The sequence below is a fragment of the Panthera pardus genome, unplaced genomic scaffold (assembly GCF_024362965.1).
Source record: "Panthera pardus isolate Hobbes unplaced genomic scaffold, ASM2436296v1 HiC_scaffold_20, whole genome shotgun sequence".
Taxonomy (NCBI): Eukaryota; Metazoa; Chordata; class Mammalia; order Carnivora; family Felidae; genus Panthera; species Panthera pardus.
This window is the reverse complement of record NW_026526766.1, coordinates 58,980,486-59,001,016: the sequence shown is the minus strand read 5'-3', so window position 1 is coordinate 59,001,016 and position 20,531 is coordinate 58,980,486. Positions and strand designations below refer to the sequence as shown.

At 42.3% G+C, this 20,531-nt stretch overlaps 1 protein-coding gene across 3 annotated transcripts in view; it reads right to left on the bottom strand.

The window, feature by feature from the left end:
* DCAF10 (DDB1 and CUL4 associated factor 10) overlaps positions 1–20,531 on the bottom strand; it is a 66,224-nt gene that overhangs the window by 40,042 nt on the left and 5,651 nt on the right. For 2 of the 3 annotated variants that reach the window (XM_019454444.2, XM_019454445.2), the window contains exon 1: positions 3,791–4,371. In XM_019454444.2, the coding sequence (XP_019309989.1) occupies positions 3,791–4,320 (530 nt within the window). In that variant the 5' untranslated portion in view covers positions 4,321–4,371. Of the gene's footprint in view, positions 1–3,790; positions 4,372–9,018; positions 9,149–10,886; positions 10,987–13,421; positions 13,575–20,531 lie in introns of those variants that run through there. The other variant, XM_053908108.1, reaches the window with a different exon arrangement.

Genomic DNA, 20,531 nt, shown 5'->3' with positions numbered 1-20,531 from the left:
AAAGTTATGATGTTAAATTCTCCCTCAAGGAAACAAGAAATTTAGAACATTCCTTCCTAATTTGTTACTGTTTTTTTTCAATTTTAGTTCCATCTTTGTTAATTCCAAAAGACAAAATTGAAGGTATATTTAGTTTCACATGCATATTTCCTTTCTTTATTCTTCATTCTTTCTATCATCTCAGATCTTCCTGTTGAAAACTTCTCTTTGAACTTCAAACTTCATTATTGAAGGTCTGGTGGCAAACTCACTGAGCTTTGCTTGTGTATGTATTTACTTCATCTTTGTTCTTGACAAAAATGAAGATCCCCATCTTTATTGGGTATAGACATCTAGATTGGAAATTTTTTTTCCCCCAGCATACTGAAAATAATCACCACTGTCCTCTGATTTACACTATTGTTTTAAATATTTTTTTTTGTTTATTTATTTTTGACAGAGAGAGAGAGACAGAGCATGAACAGGGGAGGGGCAGAGAGAGAGGGAGACACAGAATCTGAAACAGGCTCCAGGCTCTCAGCTGTCAGCAGAGCCCGACGCGGGCCTCGAACTCATGGACCATGAGATCGTGACCTGAGCTAAGTCGGATGCTCAACCGACTGAGCTATCCAGGCGCCCCTGATTTACACTATTATTGATGACTAATTGACTATCACTCTCATAATTAATCCTTTGAAGGTATTTTTTCTCTAGCTTTTAAGATTTTCCGTTTGTTGTCCTGGAGTCCCTGTATGTCTAGAAAGGATTCCTATTTGGGGTCTGCAAGGCATCTTAAATCATGGTCTGGTGACTTTCTTCAGTTCTGGAAAGTTCTCAGCTATTATCTCTTCAAATGGGTGTTGTTGTTTTTTTGCCCCATTATCTGTCTCATTTTCTTCAGGAGCTTACCAAATATATACTATGCCTTTTCTCTCTATGCAACATGTCACTAACCTCCTTAATATTTTCAATCTCCGCATCTTTCCTGTCTCCATTTTAGATAATTTCTTCACTTCTGTTTTCCAATACACTAATTCTCCCTACAGCAGTCACACATATTGTTATCTATCAACATTATCAAATTTCATTTTTCAAAATGTCATCCTAGGAGGTGTTATTGTACAACGTTTTTGGAATTCTTTAGAAATTACCTCTACTCCATGTATCCTTTACATTTCTTTTTTAGTGCCAAATTCTCTCTTGTCTGGTCTCTATTAAATTCATAATTTTAATTCTTACTTCCTGTGTCACCTCTCCTTGTCTGTACTAAGAAGTCCTTATAAGTGACAGTGGCAATGTACCTAGTAAGCTGATTTAACCCACCCAACTGAGGGTTATGAGAAATTATCTCCTTTAACACAGATGTCATTTTTCTATAAAATTATTTTAAGTCCTATGAAAATCTGGAGCATATTAGTAGATATAGTAAGAATACTAAAAAATTAAAACACTTAACTATTTTCACCTATTACCTTGACACAGAAAAGAACAGCAATGTGCAATGTTGGCAACAGTATGCAGAGACAGGTACTTTCAATGGAGTATTTCAGGCAACAGGAATGAGAATTAGTAAAATCTTCACAGAGGGCAATTTGATAATAGGTATCCAAAATCTTCATAACCTTTGGCTCATTCTAGGGAATTACCATGAGGACATAAATCTAAAAATTTTATTTATACAGGTTTTATTTAAATAAATGAAAAATTTTAAAGAATGCTGTAGAAACATATTAACATAAGTAATTCACAATATACTATGAAAAAAAGCAGGCAACAAAATGACTTCATGTTTATATTAAAATAAACATATACAGGGGCACCTGGATGGCTCAGTTGGAAGAGCATGTGACTCTTGATCTCGAGGTCCTGAGTTTGAGCCCCACGTTGAGATTACTTAAACAAATAAATAAAACCTTTTAAAATAGGTAGATAACCATATACAAAGAAAAAAATTCCTTGGCTAGCCATTCAATCTCTGCAATTATAACTGCTGTTTAGCTTCTTTTTGCTCATTTATTGCCTAGGTCTTCTAGAATGAGTATATGTCAACTGCAAATTAAACAGTGCTGAATTATTTTAAGTATCAGAATACCTAACTACTTTTTAAAAAAATGTCTGTATGGGACACTATTGTCCATATTCAAACATAACTATCAGTAATATATTCCTCATTCTAATAGCACTGGCAATGGGAACTCCTTCATAATTCGTTCTACCTGTCACCTGAACCTAAAATCCCACTTCCAGAGAGTAGAAACAGCTATTTCTGAAAGCCTGACAGAATAGGTAGGGGGGTGGGAAGAAAGAAGTTGGGGTATGGAGAAGAAAGGAACCAAATGTTTATGAGGAACAGATTCTTGGTATTTTAGGAGGAGCTTTAGGAATAGGGCTTGGATGGAAAGAGGAGTGGGGAAAGGCAGTTCCGTGAATAAACTTCAGCAATAGTTTCCCCTCTCTTCCCTGTATTCAGGTGCACATTCATTGCTATAGGTTCCACCCAACTGCTGTTAGTAAAAAACCCCAGAGATCCTAGCATCAAGCATAATTAGGAAGAAGCACCCACATCAGTGAAATGGAATATGGTGTGCCTCCTCACCATGAGATTTCAGAGTCTGCTACTTTTCTCCTTTGTTAGCGTATTTCAGGTTTTTCTTTAGCAAAAGATTTTGCTTTGTTAAGCTATCATCTTTCGGCTTCACTAGCATGACAAACTGATCCTCCAACCATAGGTCCTTTAACATACCATTTCCTCTATCTGAAATGCGTCTCTGCCCTCCCCCATCTTACCTTGGCTAGTTCATCTTCTACTCATTTTTCTGTTCTTGGTCAAATGTTATTTCTTCCAGAAACCTCAAACACCCTAGTATACAACAGGTTCCCTCAGGCTTTTATCCAATTTATAAATATATATTATGAATTATTTAGTATGGTCATTAATATGTGGTTGAACTAGTATGTCCCAAGCGTAATAAAAGTGGTCCCATTAGCTGCTTTTGCTCACCACCGCAACTTCTGCATCTGGAACATAGCAAGTGCTCAACAAATATTTGCTGAACGAGAGAATGAATAAATAAGCAGCTAAGCAAATGACTAGGAATCCAGAGGCCTTGATCGGGTAAGAGTTAAATTAACTATGTCCTCTCAGGGTAGAACTGTGGGTCAAGTTTTTCCTTTGTTGCTTGTTGAACTCGTTTGTGTACTCACCAAAGTTTTAAAAATACCTGTTATTTTGAAAATTCCCCAAAACCCAAAGCAAACTGAGGCCAAACATGAAATATTTACTCTGCCAGGAAAAAGGCTGGATACCCTTAACAGAAGCATCCAGTCTAGCCTGGGAACTTCACAAATGCCCCACATCATAAGACACCACTCGGCCGCCTCGTCGTCTTAGTATCCTCCCGGAGCCAAGGAACGTACCCTTGTCCCCTCAGGGCAAGTCAGGCGCAGAGTTCGTGGAACCTGCAGGCTCCCTACCCTCGTCAGAAGCTTCGAGGAGAAAAATGTAAGGCCGGATGACAGGGAAACAAGGAGCCTTTACCGCACACGTTATCTGCCAAGCACGTACTGCGTACCAGAGAACCGGGCTCTGGCCGGGCTCTAGCCCCACCGCGCCGAGTCCCGAGGAGCACACAGGAGTCCTGGGCCTGCCCACCTCCAAGGGCTGGGGGGAGACCTCCAACAGCCACAGGGCACTTCACAAAGTGCCGGGGGAAGGGGCCTGCGGGCCGGTGACCCCGAACCCCCGGCGCCCGCAAACGGGAGGCAGAAGCAGGCGGAGGCCGGCACCCGCCCTCCGAGGGGCCTCGCTTACCCGTCGGGGGAGTACTCGAGGTTGAAGACCGCGCCGTGGGTACGGGTGCTGAGGTACACCGAGTCCGCGGGATGGATGGAACCATAGAGATTAGTCATGGTGCGGAAATTGTCCCGCGCCGGGTCCACGAACAGCCCGCGGCCCAGACTGCGTTCTCTCAGCCACCCGAACAGCCGGGCACCGAGGCCGTGGCGGCCCCGGCCCCCCGCCCTGCAGTCGGGCCCGGGTCGCCGGCGCGCCGGGGAGGGCGGTGACGGCTCTCCCTGGGTGGAAGCTGCAGAGGAGTCCAGAGCTGCGTGAGGCTCGAGCTCCCTGGCGTGTGCGGCCGGGGGCAGCGAGGGGACGCCGGGACGGCGAGGGCTCCGGGAGGGCGACGGGGGAGGGGCTGCGTCAGCCCCGGGCTGCGGCGGCGCGGGCGGGGAAGGGAGCGGCCCCGCTGCCGTTGCCTGCCCCGCATGGGATGCCGGCTCCTCAGTCCCGGTTCCGGCCGTCCCATCCCCTCCCGGACTACCGGGCCCGAAGGTAAACATGACCAACGCGCCCACCCCCCCACTCCCGGCCCGCTGCCCCACCGGCCGACACCTCACCGATCCCACCGCCACTTCCGGCGTGCGACGGCCTAACCCCGCCGGCTGGGAAACACGTGCTGCTCCTGGCCATCATCCGTTGGGGACCGCGAAAGTGGGGACACAGCCGACGGCGGGTGTTTTAGCCCCGAAGGGACGGTGGTTGGGAACGACTAGCTGTGTTTGAGCGCAAATGAGGATGCCCAGGATCCTAGCTATATGGGGCAGTGTTAGCATCAGGGTACCGCGTGCGACAGAGTCAATCTGTAGTTGTCAATCATCGTGACCAGGGGTGACTGGGCCTAAATGGCCAAAGGGGTGGACTATGATGATGTACTGTTATCCTCACTTTATGATAAGGTCACAAGGGGAAGAAATTACCATATTGTGTGCAGGTCCCACATACTGAGTCGCATGGCGTACTGCCTACTCGGACTCAGAGTAAGTACTCAGGTTCACTATTGGCGCTAAAAGCCCAGGTCCTGGAAAACGGGGGCCTGGAAAAGGGGGCCTACTGGTGCCCTAAATATCTGCCTAACTCCCAGCTACTGCCCAGTAGGTCAGGAGTTTATCAAGACCAATGTCTTCCTCTCCTCAGGAAGGAGCGTATATCCAGCAAGAGTCACTGATTGGAGCTGGAGACCTGAATCAAATCAACCTTACAAGCAACAGAACCTGTGGTCAATCCTGCTTACATGTGCCAGGGCACAGACAGCATTACAGATGCAAGACCCTTCACCATTGCTGTTAAAGATCAATATATACTACTCCTTTGTAAAAAAGAGTTAACAGGAACTGCAGTATTTCTTCAGGAGGGAAGGAGAGTTCAATAAAAGAAAGCTTGAGGTACAAGGAAAGGTAGATAAAAGAACTGACAACTCTTCTAGGTACTGACAACTCTTGATTGAGAGCTGTGTTGTAGAAAGCACACATTTGATGACTGAGGATAAACCTGGAGGATCTTTGTAGGAAGAGCTATCCTGTGAGGACAGATCTGAAGGATCTCCAGTATAAGGGAATGAGATTTGGAGAGCTGAACATTCAGCAAGTCCTCCAACCAGGAAAGTTAGTAGTTATTCGGCTCTCCTGTCCATGAGGTGATTGAAAACAGGGCAAGAAGCAAGCGTCTTGAGTTCAGAGATCATAGCAGCCATTCCTCTGGAGATACTCTCCATGTTGCCCACACAGAGCAGAAGGGGTAGGTAAAGGTCTATTTTGTGATTAATAAATTATGTCCCTTAATGACCCCCAACATTTGGCTGCAACAAATAACAGAGGCCCTCTGCTTGACCCCTAAGTTATGGTCAATGGCTAAAATTTTACGGTCTACAAAACACTGACCATTTACCAATATTATTAATTTTTTTAATAGGTAAAATAGAACAGTTTTAAAAGGTTACATATTCCAAGGTATTTAAGATACAGTTCCAACAGAAAAATATAAGTTCTGCAATGAAATTTTGTGCTGCCTCAAGATAATCAGATTTCACAGTTCAGGCAAATCAGAATTAACACACTATAGTCCCAAAACTGATTAAGAAATGTTCACTAACAATTTAGAGAATCTAGAAAAGCCAAATGAGAAGAAAATATTTTGTAGGTTTGTATGTTATCTCTGTTAGATAATGAGAATGATTCTTGACAAGATAGCCAAAAAAGGCAACGGTGGCTATAACACACAGAACAAGTCATTCAGTAATGCCAGGGTTTGCTTTTTTCCTTTTCTTTCTTATGCTTCTTCTTAAAATGGGAGTCCTCACTTATCCCAAATAATTTTTACTAAAACCTAAAATAAGAATAAATTACATAAGGACTACAATTCTGTTGAGATGACCATGATTTTACAACTCATAAGTAGAAAAAAAAATTACTGGAAGTTACCTGAGAAGGTACTAAAGAAGTTAACTGAGAAGCTACTAAAGATAGATTAACTGTGCCTGTCCTGTTTACCCACTGCCTTTGAGAGCCTTTAAATACAACCATGTCATGTTAACAAGGAAAATGGCTGCAAATCAGTCTATACAGACCAATTTCTATTGGTCTAGACACTATTTTCAAGTGCTAAAAAATTTTCAACTCCAACTGCTCAACATCACAGATACCAGTTCATCAGAAATGCCTAAAGCATCCTATGAACTTCTTTCCCCTGATGTTCCTTTTAGATCACAACACAAGGAAACAACTGGCAAAGGTTTCCAAAGGTTTCCGAAATTAACAAACGTTTCCTCTACGCCCAGGTATCACACACCCCTGGACACCCCCAACACTTAGGCTCTATCTCATTAAGCAGGCCGGGAGCAAATTCATTTACTTTCTTCCCTATCCACTGACTAGATGTTTTTAAAAAATTACTTCCTAAGGGATGTGTTATAATGCAATGTGCCTGAAATACGGATCTTTCTGTTTAGGCTGTTATACTTTTGGAGCAGCAAGTTCACTCCTGATGTCTTTGACATCATTGGTTCTGCCCTTCAGATAGAATTATTTGTTGGGGGCAAGACTGACAAAATGAGCAAGGCAACTGGACATGGCAAAAAAAAAAGCTGAAATGGAAGCTATATCCCAGGCATCTTCTCAATTGAAGCCTCGTACCTCAAGCATTTTGAAATGGTCATCTGTTATATCATCAGCTCGGGAAATAGCAAGTGCAAACTCCAGCATTGCCTTTTCCCGAGCAGGGAGATCAGACTTTCTCCAGTTCACACAGACGTGCAAGAAAATACACAGAAGCAGAATCTCTGTTCATCCCAGTATAGCCAATAAAACAAAGGGCCTAACAAAATGAAAAAAATCCTAGGTTAGAGTAAAGGGACAAAGTCAGACCAAAATAAACTTTCCAGCTAAACTTGATCAAGTCCAGTGGAATGCAGACCTGAAACTCTGGCTCAGCACCACCTCTGCCAAGAAGTCTTCTTTGCTCACTCCAACTACAAGCACCTCCTCTTTCTCCTCTAAACACTATGGCATCAAAAATCTCAGAACCAAGACTCAGAGACTCTGAGTACATAAGGACCCCAAATCCCAACTTTTTCATATGAGTAAAGTGAAGCTCAGATTATTATCCCTTTGTCTCCAATTAATCCCAAACAAGATGCAATATTTGCAAAATTAATAGCTGACACTTAGCAATTACTATGTGCTAAGAATGTGCTCAGTGCTTCATATTATCTTATTTCTTCTTCTTTTTTAACGTTTATTTTTGAGAGAGAAACAAAGTGTGAGCAGGGGAGGGGCAGAGAGAGAGGGAGACACAAAATCCAAAGCAGGCTCCAAGCTCTGAGCTGTCAGCAGAGCCCAACGTGGGGCTAGCAGAGCCCAACTGTAAGATCATGACCTGAGCCAAAGTTGGATGCTTAACTGACTGACTTCACCCAGGCACCCCAATATTATCTTACTTCTTATAAAAATCCTAGGAAGTAGTATTTTTATTATCGTCCCATTTTATTGTCAAAGAAACTAAAGTTCAGAGAGGTAAACTGACTTCCCCAAGGTCACACAGTTGGAAAGTGGCAGAACTAGGATCTGACTCCAAGTGTATTTGATTCCAAAAATTATACTTATAATCATTACCCTTTCTCAGGCAAAACACTGAAAACTACTAAACACCTAAAAATAGAAGAATAATGCAGCAAACCATGGTGTGACAGCATACTTTATGGACACTAGGGAAGCAATGCCTAGAGAATGATCTTGAAAGAACAAGAGTCTGGCAACTAGGCAGGAGGCTCTCGGCAGGGCAAAGGGAAGAGGATGTACCTGTCCTGAAGTGATCTTCAGGATGGCAACAAAGGCCCTTCAAGAACAGTTTGCAAGGTGGGATCAGGAGGGTATGTTGGTGGGTAGGAAGACTGATGACCTCCAACCTGAGGAATAAATACAGAGAACAGATGTTTCTGTTTCCCGGCACAGAGGATCAGGAGTTTCACTATAGGGATCAGTAGGACTTTGTAAGCTTGGTTTACAAAAAACCCATGTTTGCTGTGCCTTTACCCTTGGTCCATTTCTCTGGGAAGAATTAGCATGATCTCTGATACCCAAAGGGCCTGACTTTGGATGAAAGAGATGATAAGCTGTTGGCTGGGGGATTGAGACCAATTTCACAACCAGTCTTGGTGGGAAAGAGAAGATGGAGGCAGTTCTAGAAATGAAAGGCAGACAGGCGTAGGCTTGGGCCAGAAGCAAGAAATAAATGAAAATGTTAAGAAGCTGTTTTGGACCCATTAGGAATAATTAGTGGCTAGACTAAATTCACACTGGCAAATGCAAACAGTATCATGTAGCAGAAAGAGCTCAAGCTTTGAAAATGGACTCTGCCATCTTCTAGTTGCATGCCCCATATTAAGTTACAGCTCTGAACCTCAAGGATAAAATGGTTATAATAAGGCTCAACTTTGAGGGGGAGCTGTGTGCATTTGAGAGAATGTATGCCATGTATCCAGGGCCAGGTCTGGCGCAAAGTTGGGGCACAGCTAACCCCTAGTCCCAAACGTCATGCATACACAGGAGCAGATGGGCACAGTGATGGGACTGGAAGGGAACTCAAGCAACGAGAAGAGCTGGGAGGCAGGGGGGCATTCCCTGCACCATATAGTGGCATGGACCTTTCCCTTTCCTTAGGTATGAAGAAGCCTTGAAACTGGCATAGGGGAGGTGGGCACCAACCTGGTCAGAGAGCACTGGGTTCTTTGAGGAGATCCTGTACCAGGCACTATGGACAACCACGATGTATGTGCACCTGTTGGCCAGCTGGTCACCACAATGATAAATTCCTTGTCAACTCTGCTGAGCTGCCCTACAGAGGGAGAGGAGAGGAGAAGAGACCAGTTCAGAAGCCCTGGATTGCAGCTTAGGATAACCTAGACAGGTTCAGCCATACTTTAGCAACAGACTTCTCCCCTACCCCTTCACTTGTGCATCCATTCCCAGTCTCTTGCTACCAGCTACCCTATTTTATTTTCTTCATAATACTTAACACTTATGAAGTTAACCTGTTCTTTTATTTTGTGCAGTTGTTCATTCTTTTTTCCTCTCTAGAATATGTCTGAAAGTCTAGATATTTTTCTGACTTACTCACCACCGTATCACCAGAGGAGTGCCTGTCATATAGAGGTTACTCAGAAAATATGTGTTGAATATATTACTAAAATTCCAGAAACATTTTCTGAGGCCCATCAGGTACTGGACTAACACTTTAAAAGGAGAAGGAGAAGAAGAGACTTCCTAACCTCAGAGGACCTACTCCATGGGGACAGGGAGAGGCAAAGAAAGTGGGAATTCATTTTGGCACCAGGTACCATTCTGGTACATATGTAACCTTATTTCACCCTCATACCAGCACTGTAGAGTAGGTATTAATGCCATTTTACTAGTAAGGAAACCAAAGCTTTGAGACATTTAAGTACTTTGTTGAAGTTCACGTGCAACCTCTATGGCACCTCTATGGCAGAACTCAGATGTGAACACAGGGTCTGTCTCTTCCCACTAGGACAGAGAAGCTGTGGAAAGATAAGGCAGATAGCTCTCTGTATGCCATTGGAAAAGGACAGATGAAGGACACTGTGGGAGTTGAACAGGAGGAAGAGTCTCTTGTAAGTAAAGGCAGATGAGATGGACTTTGAAGGAAAGATCAGCTTCACAAAGCATGGACAGGAGAAAAGGTATCTCACAGGCATAGCAGAGGGTGAACAAAGGTAAAGACTGGAGAAATCATGAGATTTGAATGCTCCAGAGTACAATGTAGCCCACTTGGATTCTGACAGATAGAACATAAAGGGGCTGAGGAAAAGGAGGCTGGGAAGACAGGCTGCTGTCAGGCTACTGAGAGTCATTGTGACACACTGTCTCCCAGCACCTACTGTCTCCTCTTCAATAAGAGTCTCTTCATTTTAGACAGGCACATGGCCTACACAGCTTCCCTTGCAGCTGAGTGTGATGATGTGATGAAGTTCCAGCCAGTGGGATGTAAAGAGAAGTGATGTGACTTTCATGTCATGACTCTAAAGGAAAGGAATGTGTACCCACAAATGCCCCTTCTCTTTCTGATGGTAGCAGTGGTAAATCAGCATGAGCATGTCGGCAGGGGCAATCCCAAACAGTAAACAACACTACACTGGCCCTTAGCAGCTCACATGGGGACTATTAGGTGAGAAAGAGAAAATACCTTGTTTAAACCAACGTATCTTTGGGTCTAGATAACAGCAACCTAACTTGAATCCTAAGTAAGAAATCCACGATTGCCAGGCTCAAGTACCCGAACTTTATTCAGGGGGCTATATGGAGCCAGAGGACATTTAAGCCCAAAGTAAGAAAGATGAGCTGTGGTCATCACCTAACTTATTTCAATTCTGTATCTATAATTATATAGTTACATTCAGAACCCAGATTCAGAATCTAGAGGATATCTCAACCAACTACAGTCTTTCTGAACCTCTTCCTAGCTCCACAGTGATCTGGAACTCTATGGGAAGAACTCTAGCAAGCAGGCATCTGGATCTGATCCAAGAATGATTTAGCACTGTTTTTCTATTTACCTGTTGCCTTGTTGCAGATGGCATTGTAATAAGCAAAGAAGGCTCTTAATTCCAATGGCCAGTGAGACATTACTTTAAATACATTCTATAAAAATCCCGTCTGCAGGAAAGAAAAAAACCAAACAAACAGGGAAACATAAAGTGAAAACTAAGAGCAAAATAGGCAATCAGTAACTGGTAGTCACCATACGGTCTGCTGAATGCCAGATGCAATCACAGGAAGGCCACAGCCTTGGTGTCAAAGTACAACCCACACATACCTTCTTAGGATATTTATAACTTGCAGTGTTACCTCTAAAGGTATACGTGATTTTTTTGATAAGTGATTTTATGAAATTTAGACTGTGAATGTTATAACTAAACCAAGACACTTCTTAGAATTTACATTTTACTGATTTCCTACCTTTTCACAAGGGGCTGGTGATGCTCATTCATTTATAAGAATAAATTAATAACAAGACTTAATATCAATAAAGTACTTTGCAAAGTTCTTTCACACATCCTTCTCCACAACTCTGTCAGGTAGGTAAGGCAGGTATCACTATTCCCAGTTTACAGATAAGGAAACTAAGGCCCAGAGAGGTTGAGTGACTTGGCCAAGGCCATACCAAAAGAGGCAGCCTTGGAATTTTGACATTGGGTTTTCAGTATATTTCCTGATGGGATGTTACAGCAGACAACTATTGGCTGCTACCCAGCAGCCATTTCTTCCCTCCTCCCTTGACAACGGAACCTGCATATTGTTCAGATACCAGATTGCCATGGTTTTCCGGTAAGGTTAAGCCCTTCCCCAACTCTAGTGGGTAAATCCTGATTTGTCTAAACCAATTGTGATTATTCTATTCTACTTCTCAGTGACTGGTCTAGGAATGGGCATGTGATACCATCCTGCCCAGTAAGAAATGAGGGGAAATTAGCTGGGAACCTTCTCCCTCCAAAAGGAATATGAGGAAGGGGGGGCACCCTCCTAACCCCTTCCAGAAGTTGTGCAAGGATGTAATGTTTGCTGCTGCTATAGGCATCTTTTGACTGGGAGGAGACAAGTGTGAGCCCAGAGTCATCACACTGAGGAAGACAGAACCAAAAAATGCTAAAAGCCTCGTCATGCTGTATCACTTAGCCACTGGATTAAACAACCCAGGAATCACCCTGTCTGTGGATCTGCTGTTATATGAGACACTGAACTGTCCTTATAGTTACATGAACTGAACTGGATTTTCTGTTACCTGTAGGGCAAAGAACCCTGATAACAGATGCTAACAACTCATTAATGGGCTAGAAGACATAATATAAAGAATCATATATATCAGCCAGGGGCAGGGGCTGAGGAAGAGGTGGGGAAGTGGAGAGGTTATGGACAGGTGAAGGTGGTACTGAGGGAGAAGCTAGGCCTCCAGACCTTTCCCTGCAGAGCAGGTGGGTTTTTATCTTTCTTATATAATGGATTTCCATACAAGATTTTGTTTGGAAAAAAATCCTTTAAGTTCTACCACCAAGTTTGAAAAACAAAAGCTTATAGCAAATGTCTATGCTCAAAGAAGGGCTTATAATTTGGCAACATAGGTACCAACTTTCAAAAGTACCCTGAGAAAATAATTTGGGAATGTTAAAAAAAGATAAATTACAAGTTCTAAATGTCCAAGATTGGGAGATTGCTGAAATAAATTAAAATATGTCTAATATATAATGCTATATTATGCAGCCACTAATTATAAGGATGTTTTGACCTGTAAAATGTCCATGGTAACACGATTTCATTTTCAAAAGTTATATGCGGGGCACCTAAGTGGCTCAGTATTTTTAAAAGTTACATGTGGGACGTCTGGTGGCTCAGTATTTTAAAAAGTTACATGTGGGGCACCTGGGTGGCTCAGGCAGTTAAGCATCCGATTCAGCTCAGGTTATGATCTCATGGTTTGTGAGTTTGAGCCCCATGTCGGGCTCTGTGCTGACGGCTTGGAGCCTGGAGCCTTCTTCGGATTCTGTGTCTCCCTCTCTCTCTGCCCCTTTCCCACTCATGCTCTGTCTCTCTCAAAAATGCATGAATGTTAAAATGTTAAAAAGTTACATGTATATTTATACAAAGAAAATAAGGGGAAACAACACATCAAAATGCTAAAAGTAGCTTACCTGGTGGAATCAGATAATTTTTATTATTTTTGAGTTTTCTGCTTAATTTTTCTTATTTTTCAACATGTAATTATAGAAGAAGCAAGGTACCGCTCACACTTTAAGTAGCTAGCTTGGATGTCAGTGGTTCTATCTCCACACCATATTACAGTGCTAAAGTAAACTATTATAAAACAAACCTCAGAAGTTTGTTTGGGCAGAGGACTGAATGACAAAGAAGAGTCCCAGAACATGAGAGCCTGAGAGGAAAAAAGTATGTCCTTCTGATTGGGACACAACTGGTCCCCAAAAGAAGGGTTTGCCCACAATGGACACTAGGGCAGACTGGGGCAACCTGTTCCAGGGCTTCCTTTCTGGCTGACACAGTCTGTACTGGCTGACTCCCTGCATGAGGGAGGGTCTTACCTCCTTTTCTGCCTCCTACATGAGCTCTATAATGTCAAAAGGCAGGTCCTTCTTGTAAGGAACAGGGTACGGCTAATGGGTTTGGACTTCTCCTCCTTCTGAGTCCCATAAAGGCGCAAGTTCAGGATCACCACAGGCAACTTTTCCCAAAACCTATTTGTCACAAAGGAAACAGAGACAGGTTTAGGTGGACTACTGAAGAAATGGCTTGGATAGCTAGTCTGTATATCTGGGCCTAAAGAATAGAGATTTACAAATAGGGTCTACCTCCTGGAACAACTCCCACTGACTATAAATCCCCTGTCTTGAGCAATCATGAAAAGGATTCTCAGCTCAGTAAGAAACAATATTGTAATCAGTTAGTAATGTCTCACATGGGTAGGCAATATGAGGGCATGGTGGCCCAGGTAACATTATTTGCAATAGGTTAGACAGATGTTTGAGCCTGCATTCAAATCCAGAATTGTATGATTCCAAAGTCTATGCTTTTCCCACTTTTCAGTCCTATCTGTTAAAAAAAAAAGTCTAAATAAAAAAATGTAAAAAACTAACAATATTCTAAATGAAGAGTAGGAAACAAACAAACACATAAATTTGAATGGGCCACCCCTTTGTGCCTTTTACCACACAAAGTTCCAAGAGGGGTGCTTTTCTGGAAAGTTCAGTGTGGTCAGGCTATCTATGAAAGATAGTGTAATGCAGGGCTGTCTGAAGCCAGGAGTGCCTGGATCCAAACCCTGACTTAGCAAATATGTGAGCAGAGGCAGGTCCCTCAGCTTCATCTATAAAGAATGGATAATAATATCAAATTCACAGAGCCGTTATGAGGATTTAATGAGTTAATACATATAAAGCTCTTAAAACAGAGCCTTGCTCTTTGTATATACTACATATTAAATGAGGAGCATCTGGTTGGCTCAGTCAGTTGAGCATCCAACTTCAGCTCAGGTCATGATCTCATGGCTCATGATTTCGAGCCCCACATTGGTCTCTGTGCTGACAGCTTGGAGCCTGGAGCCTGCTTCAATTTCTGTCTGTGTCTCCTTCTGTCCCTCCCCGACTCGTGCACTGTCTCTCTCAAATATGAATAAACATTTAAAAAAAGTGAAATGTTACAGGTTTAAAATAAGGGTGTTATAAAAGTATATTGGGGTACACCGTGAATCTATCAATTGACATTTGCTTACATATTCAATGCTGGGCCCACAGAAAAGATTTGGAAACTCCCCTCACACCCTCTAGGAACTGTGGATGGGCCCTATCTACTGTGGCAGCCCACACACCTGGCATTCACACCTGACACCTCACCTCGGTACCTCCTACTGAAGGGGAAGGTCTAGGCTGTCAACCTTTGTAGCTTTTTAACTTCAGCTTCCCCTACCTACCAACTAGTATGGGGCAAGTAACTGGGCAACCAGGCCACAGACTAGCCACTGATCCATGAGGCTGTCAAGCCAAAAAGCTCTGTCCACACAGATTCATACTCTATGGGAGCTGAACTGGGAAATCAGAAGTGAGTTAGTTGGCAATGAGAATTTGGGCCGAAAAGTAATGAGGTAAAACAGGCCACTGGAGTCATGATGGTCATGAGCACACCAAAGGAATGAGACAGAAATCATGAGTAAGCAGCAGTTACAAGGGAGAGAAAAAATTCAGGGTAGAGGGTAAGGAATAAAGTTGGTGGTAGGAGGAGGTGCAGATAGAGCAGCTGAGACTTGTTCATGGCAAAGTTCCTAGGATCTTGCTGCAGGGCTCCCTTAAAGTACCAGAATGAACTCTCAGTTTGTTTCCTTCTGGCATGACTGCTTGGTGTTGCCATACTTGTGATAGGTTTTACAGAGCATTGACAAGAAGAATCAATAACAACCAAAAAAGCAATTGTGTCATTTCCATCTGGGAACCTTCGGTAACTCAAAGGAAACAATGTAGTCAGGAATGAAATGGTCCTACCATATAAGCTTAAAAAAACATAAAATATAAAAAGCAAACACTTATATAATAATACATGCCTAATACCATTCTGGCTGTTTTATATTAACTCAAAACTCAAGTTGTGTTGGTATGTTATTATCCCCATTTTAGAGATGAGAAAACAACAGCCACAGAAAAGATAAGTCACAGAGCCTGCAAGTGGTAGAGACAGGATTCAAATCTAGGCAGTCCAGCTCCAGAGTCCACAATCATAACCATGTGCTGTGCTGTGTATAGAGCTCACTGCCAAGGATGGCAATTACTTTTTTAAAACCCCTCAACTCCGAGCCACTCTACAAATCTCAGGTCTGGTCCTTCCTTTCCCCTAACCACTTGTTAACATTTTCATTGTGAACCTCTGAATAACCAGAATACTATTAAAAAGAACAACTTCCATTTGAGTAAAGTACTACACCAGGATTATCAATTCGAGTTTTGTAGACATTATCTCTGAACCTTAAGTTGTTATCACCACTGTATCTCTCTCTACTGAAGCAGCCAGATTCAGCTACCACAAGGCTTAGTAATGCCATTTGCTTTATCAAAGGAAAATGAAGGTGGAAGTTCAAAATGAAGCCTGCTGTTAGCCTACTGAAGCAGCAAGAAATAAGACTATGTACCTGGCACAGCAAGGAGGTGCTTGTGTGACTCTGGGCGCCGGCTGAGTAAAGACTTAGCCACTCTGCCACCTTCTGGTTATAGAGGGCACTAAGTCCTGGCAGTCACGCTTGAACTTCAGACACCCCTGAGACAGTAGGAAAGTAGCTGTATCCCTGACTCTGTGCACTGTGCCAGCTTATTTGCTGGTTTGGTAGTAAACTGAAGTAAAAGGAACCCAAAGGTGATACTATTCTTGCCAATCTTTGAACCCATACTGGGTTCTGGATTAACTCATTAAAAACGGAAAATTTCAAGTGAAATCTGATCATTAAACGTTAACTCAATTGTTTTTCCCACAGGTGTGCATGTAGCAGCATTGGTGGCCACAGAGGCTGTTTTTTGGCTACATAGAAGTTTACTATACTAGTCTGTCAACTTTTATGTGTTTGGAGCCGTCTATAATAAAACATTAAAAGGGGTGCCTGGGTGGCTCTGTCAACTAAACGTCCAACTCTTGATTTCACCTCAGGTCAGGATCTCATGGTTCGTGGGTTCAAGCCCCATGTCAGGTTCTGCACTGACTGCAGAGAGCCTGCTTGGGATTCTCTCTTCCTCTCTATCTGCCCCTCTCCTGCTTGCATGCTCTCTCTCTCAAAATAAATAAATAAATGTTTAAAACAAAATTAAAAGCCACACTTAAAATTTTTTTTTAATCTGTGGAACAAATACACACAAAAGTCTTCAAGCTGTTAGCTTACAAATGTTAGCTTAAAAAGCCAGCTATGAAAGCATCTGAGTTATGAACATGGGCACAGTACTTGACATTCTTAGGTGAGTGGATAAATGAGTTATTATTGGAGAGCTATAGTTTAAACATTTGTTTCGTAAAAAATCAGACACTTCACTATTCTAAAATACAGAGACTGGGCTCCACTACCAGTCTTCATAGTACAGCACAATCTAAAAATAAAAAATTGGTAAACTGGATGTCATCAAAATGCAAAATATGCTTCAAAAGATACTGTTACAAAAATGAAAAACAGGCCACAGACTGTGAGAAAAAAATTGTAAATCATATATCTGGTAAAGGGTTTATATCCAGAATATATTTAAGAGTATCTTATAACTCAATAAAACAGGCTACACAATTTAAAAATGGGCAGAGGTGCCTGGGTGGCTCAGTTGGTTAAGCATCTGATTCTTGGACATGATCTCATGGTTCATGGGTTCAAGCCCCGCATCCAGCTCTGTGCTGACAGCTGGAGATTTTCTCTCTCTCTCTCTCTCTCTCTCTCCTCTCCCCTGCTCATGCTCTCTCTCTCTCTCTCAAAAATAAATAAACATTTCAAAAAATAAATAAATACAGGCAAAAGATCTGAACAGACATTTCATCAAGTAAGATCTACAAATGTCTATTAAGCATATTAGTCATTAGGGAAATGCAAATTAAAACCACAGTGAGATAATATTCACACCTACCGAGATGAATTTAATCAAAAGGACAATAATCAGTGTTAGTGAGGATGTGGAGAAACTAGAACCTTTATACATTAGTGGTGGAAATGTAAAATGGGGCAACTTAGAAAAATTTGGCAGTTTCTTGAGAGGTTAAAAATAAATTTATCAGAGGCACCTGGGTGGCTCAGTTAGTTGGTTGAGCATCTGACTTCTGCTCAGGTCATGATCTAGCAGTTCGTTAATGCGAGCCCTGCATTGGGTTTACTGCTGTCAGCACACAGAGGCCGCTTCGGATCCTGTGTCTCCTTTCTCTGCCCCTCCCCTGCTCACACTCTTTCTCAAAAAAAATAATAAAACATTAAAATTTAAAAAAAAATTTTAACATTCATTTTTGAGAGACAGAGTGAGTGGGGGAGGGGCAGAGAGAGAGGAAGACACAGAATTTGAAGCAGGCTCCAGGCTCTGAGCTGTTAGCACAGAGCCCATTGCGGGGCTCAAACTCACCGACTGCGAGATCATGACCTGACCTGAAGTCAGACGCTTAACTGAGCCACCTAGGCACCCCAAACATTAAAAAATTTTAAATAAATAAATATATCATACAACCCAGCAATTCCACTCCTAGGTACCCTATCCAAGAGAAATGAAAACATACATCCACAGAAAGACTTGTATGCAAATGTTAAAAGCATTATTCATAATAGCCAAAAAGTGAAAACAACCCAAATGGTCATCAACTTGTAAATGGATAAACAAAATGTGGTGTATCCATACAACAGAATACTATTCAGAAATAAAAAGGAATGATTTACTGCTAATATATGCTACAAACACAGATGAACCACAAAACATGTTAAATGAAAGAAATCAGACACAGAAAATCTATACATTGTATGATTCCATCCATATGAAATGTCCAGAAATGGCATACTAGAGAGACAGAATATAGGTTAGTGATTCCATGGGGCTGGGGTAGAATGTGAATTGATTGCAAGTGGGCACGAAGGACCTTTTTAGGGTGACCAAAATGTTCTAAAGGATGTTCGTGATGGTTGCACAACTCATAAACCTACTAAAAAAATCACTGAATTGTATATTTAAAGTGGGTGAAATTTACAGTATGTAAATTACACCTCATTAAAGCAGTTTTTTAAATGCTGCATGTAATTGGCAGGGTCCGGGAGCAGAAATACCATATTTTGTTTTAGAGTGAGATTTGGGGAAAGTTTCACAAGCATGGAAGAAGAGCTAACCTCCGTGCCTTTCCATAGCTGTTTAAAGGCTCTGACAACTAAGTAATCCCTAGAGTCTCACCCAGGTGTACAGATTTTGAGTTTCTCAGCTTAATCATCACTAAATCCAGTACTAGCAGACTTCTGTTGATACAGAGACAAATGGCCCATACAATGGTGAACTGGCCATACACTTAGACCATAAAGGAGGTTTTAAAAAGGTATAAACCCACTGGACAACAAGAAGAATAGATAATAGCAGATAAAAGTTTTCAACAAATGTAAGATAAAACAGAAGAAGTGGTAACTAGCAGAGGATAGTTTCCACCTGAAATAGCTGCAGGTGGCCTTCTGAACACAGGTGAGCCTATTTGCTGCACAGAACCCTGGGGAGACCCAGCCCTTGAAGGTACAGACATTATGTATGGTAACAGGCTGATAGGAGGTGGAGCAGCTCAAAGTCTGTATACCACTTGGTCCCCTAACCCAGTGGCCAGGCTGCTTTCCCCACCTCCACCCCCAAAACAATGGCTAGTTCTTTTCTAAAGAAACGAACTGCAGATGATGGTGGCTGCCTCTGGATAGGAACTAGAGGAACTTTTTTCACTTTTCCATCTGAAACTGTACCCATTAAAGAGTTATTCCTACTTTCCCCCTCCCACAGCCTCTGGCAACCACAGCTATTTTTCAAAAAGCCTTATAGACTTTTATCTCTACAAGACTTTTTGAAAACCAGCTACAGTACCTGAAACTAATGTAACATTGTGTCAACTGCAGTCAAATAATTTTTTTTTTTAAAAAAGTCTTGTAGACTTTCAAAATAAATCACTTCTCTATACATTATTTAGATGAAAGTTAGAAGTCAATTTTTCCGGGGGTGGTGGCGATGGTGGTGGTGGTTCATATTACTGTTTTTCCTCAAATATATTGTTTTTAGCCTAGAGAAAAAGTATGTTAAGTAATCCCTCCAGGGATCCGTGACATAAAATATTCATAAAGCTGGAGAAATATTTAGCAAGCTTATGTTAAGAGATCTTCCTGGTAGAGAAACTCCTTCACAGACTTTGATGCAATGCATTTGACATACCAGTTTCTACATTCCAGGCATGTGCATGTGTATAAATTTGGTAGTTTCAGTCTCATGTTTCCTGCTATGATAAATTATGGACAGTGAGCTATGGAAACAGATGAGGAGCAGTCAGCTCCAAGCCAGTATCAGAAAATATTCGCTGGGCAATCCAGCCCAATTTTGAAGGAAAGGTTAAGAAGGGAGAGGGAGATTGGTTTGCTACATTAAGAAGAATTTTAAGCAGAGGGCATACATGGCTTGAATGGCACAGATTAGGGTACGTATGTGATAAATACGTGATGTGGTATTACTCAGAAGAATGAAAGTCAGAGAGAAACAGGATAAAGGTGGCAGAGTGAGCTGAGGCCAGTTGTCAGTCTTGGATGCCCCCTGGAGTTTAGGCAGGTGAAAGGCATGGTCAAAGCTGTTTATTTTTTGTTTGTTTTGCAATAACTTTTTCCATTATTTGCTCCATCATGCTGAACAGTCACCAAGACGATATCTAGATTTCCTATCTCCACACTATTTTTTCAATTATGAAAAGTTTCAAACAAACTAGAATTGAATTAAAAAACCAGGGGGGGTTGCCTGGGCGGCTTAGTCGGTTGAGTGTCCGACTTTGGCTGAGGTCATGATCTCACGGTTCAAGTTCTGCGCCTGGCTCTGTGCTGACAGCTCAGAGCCTGGAGCCTGGAGCCTGGAGCCTGGAGCCTGCTTCGGATTCTGTGTCTGTCTGTCTGTCTCTCTGCCCCTTCCCTGCTCGCGCTGTTTCTCTCAAAA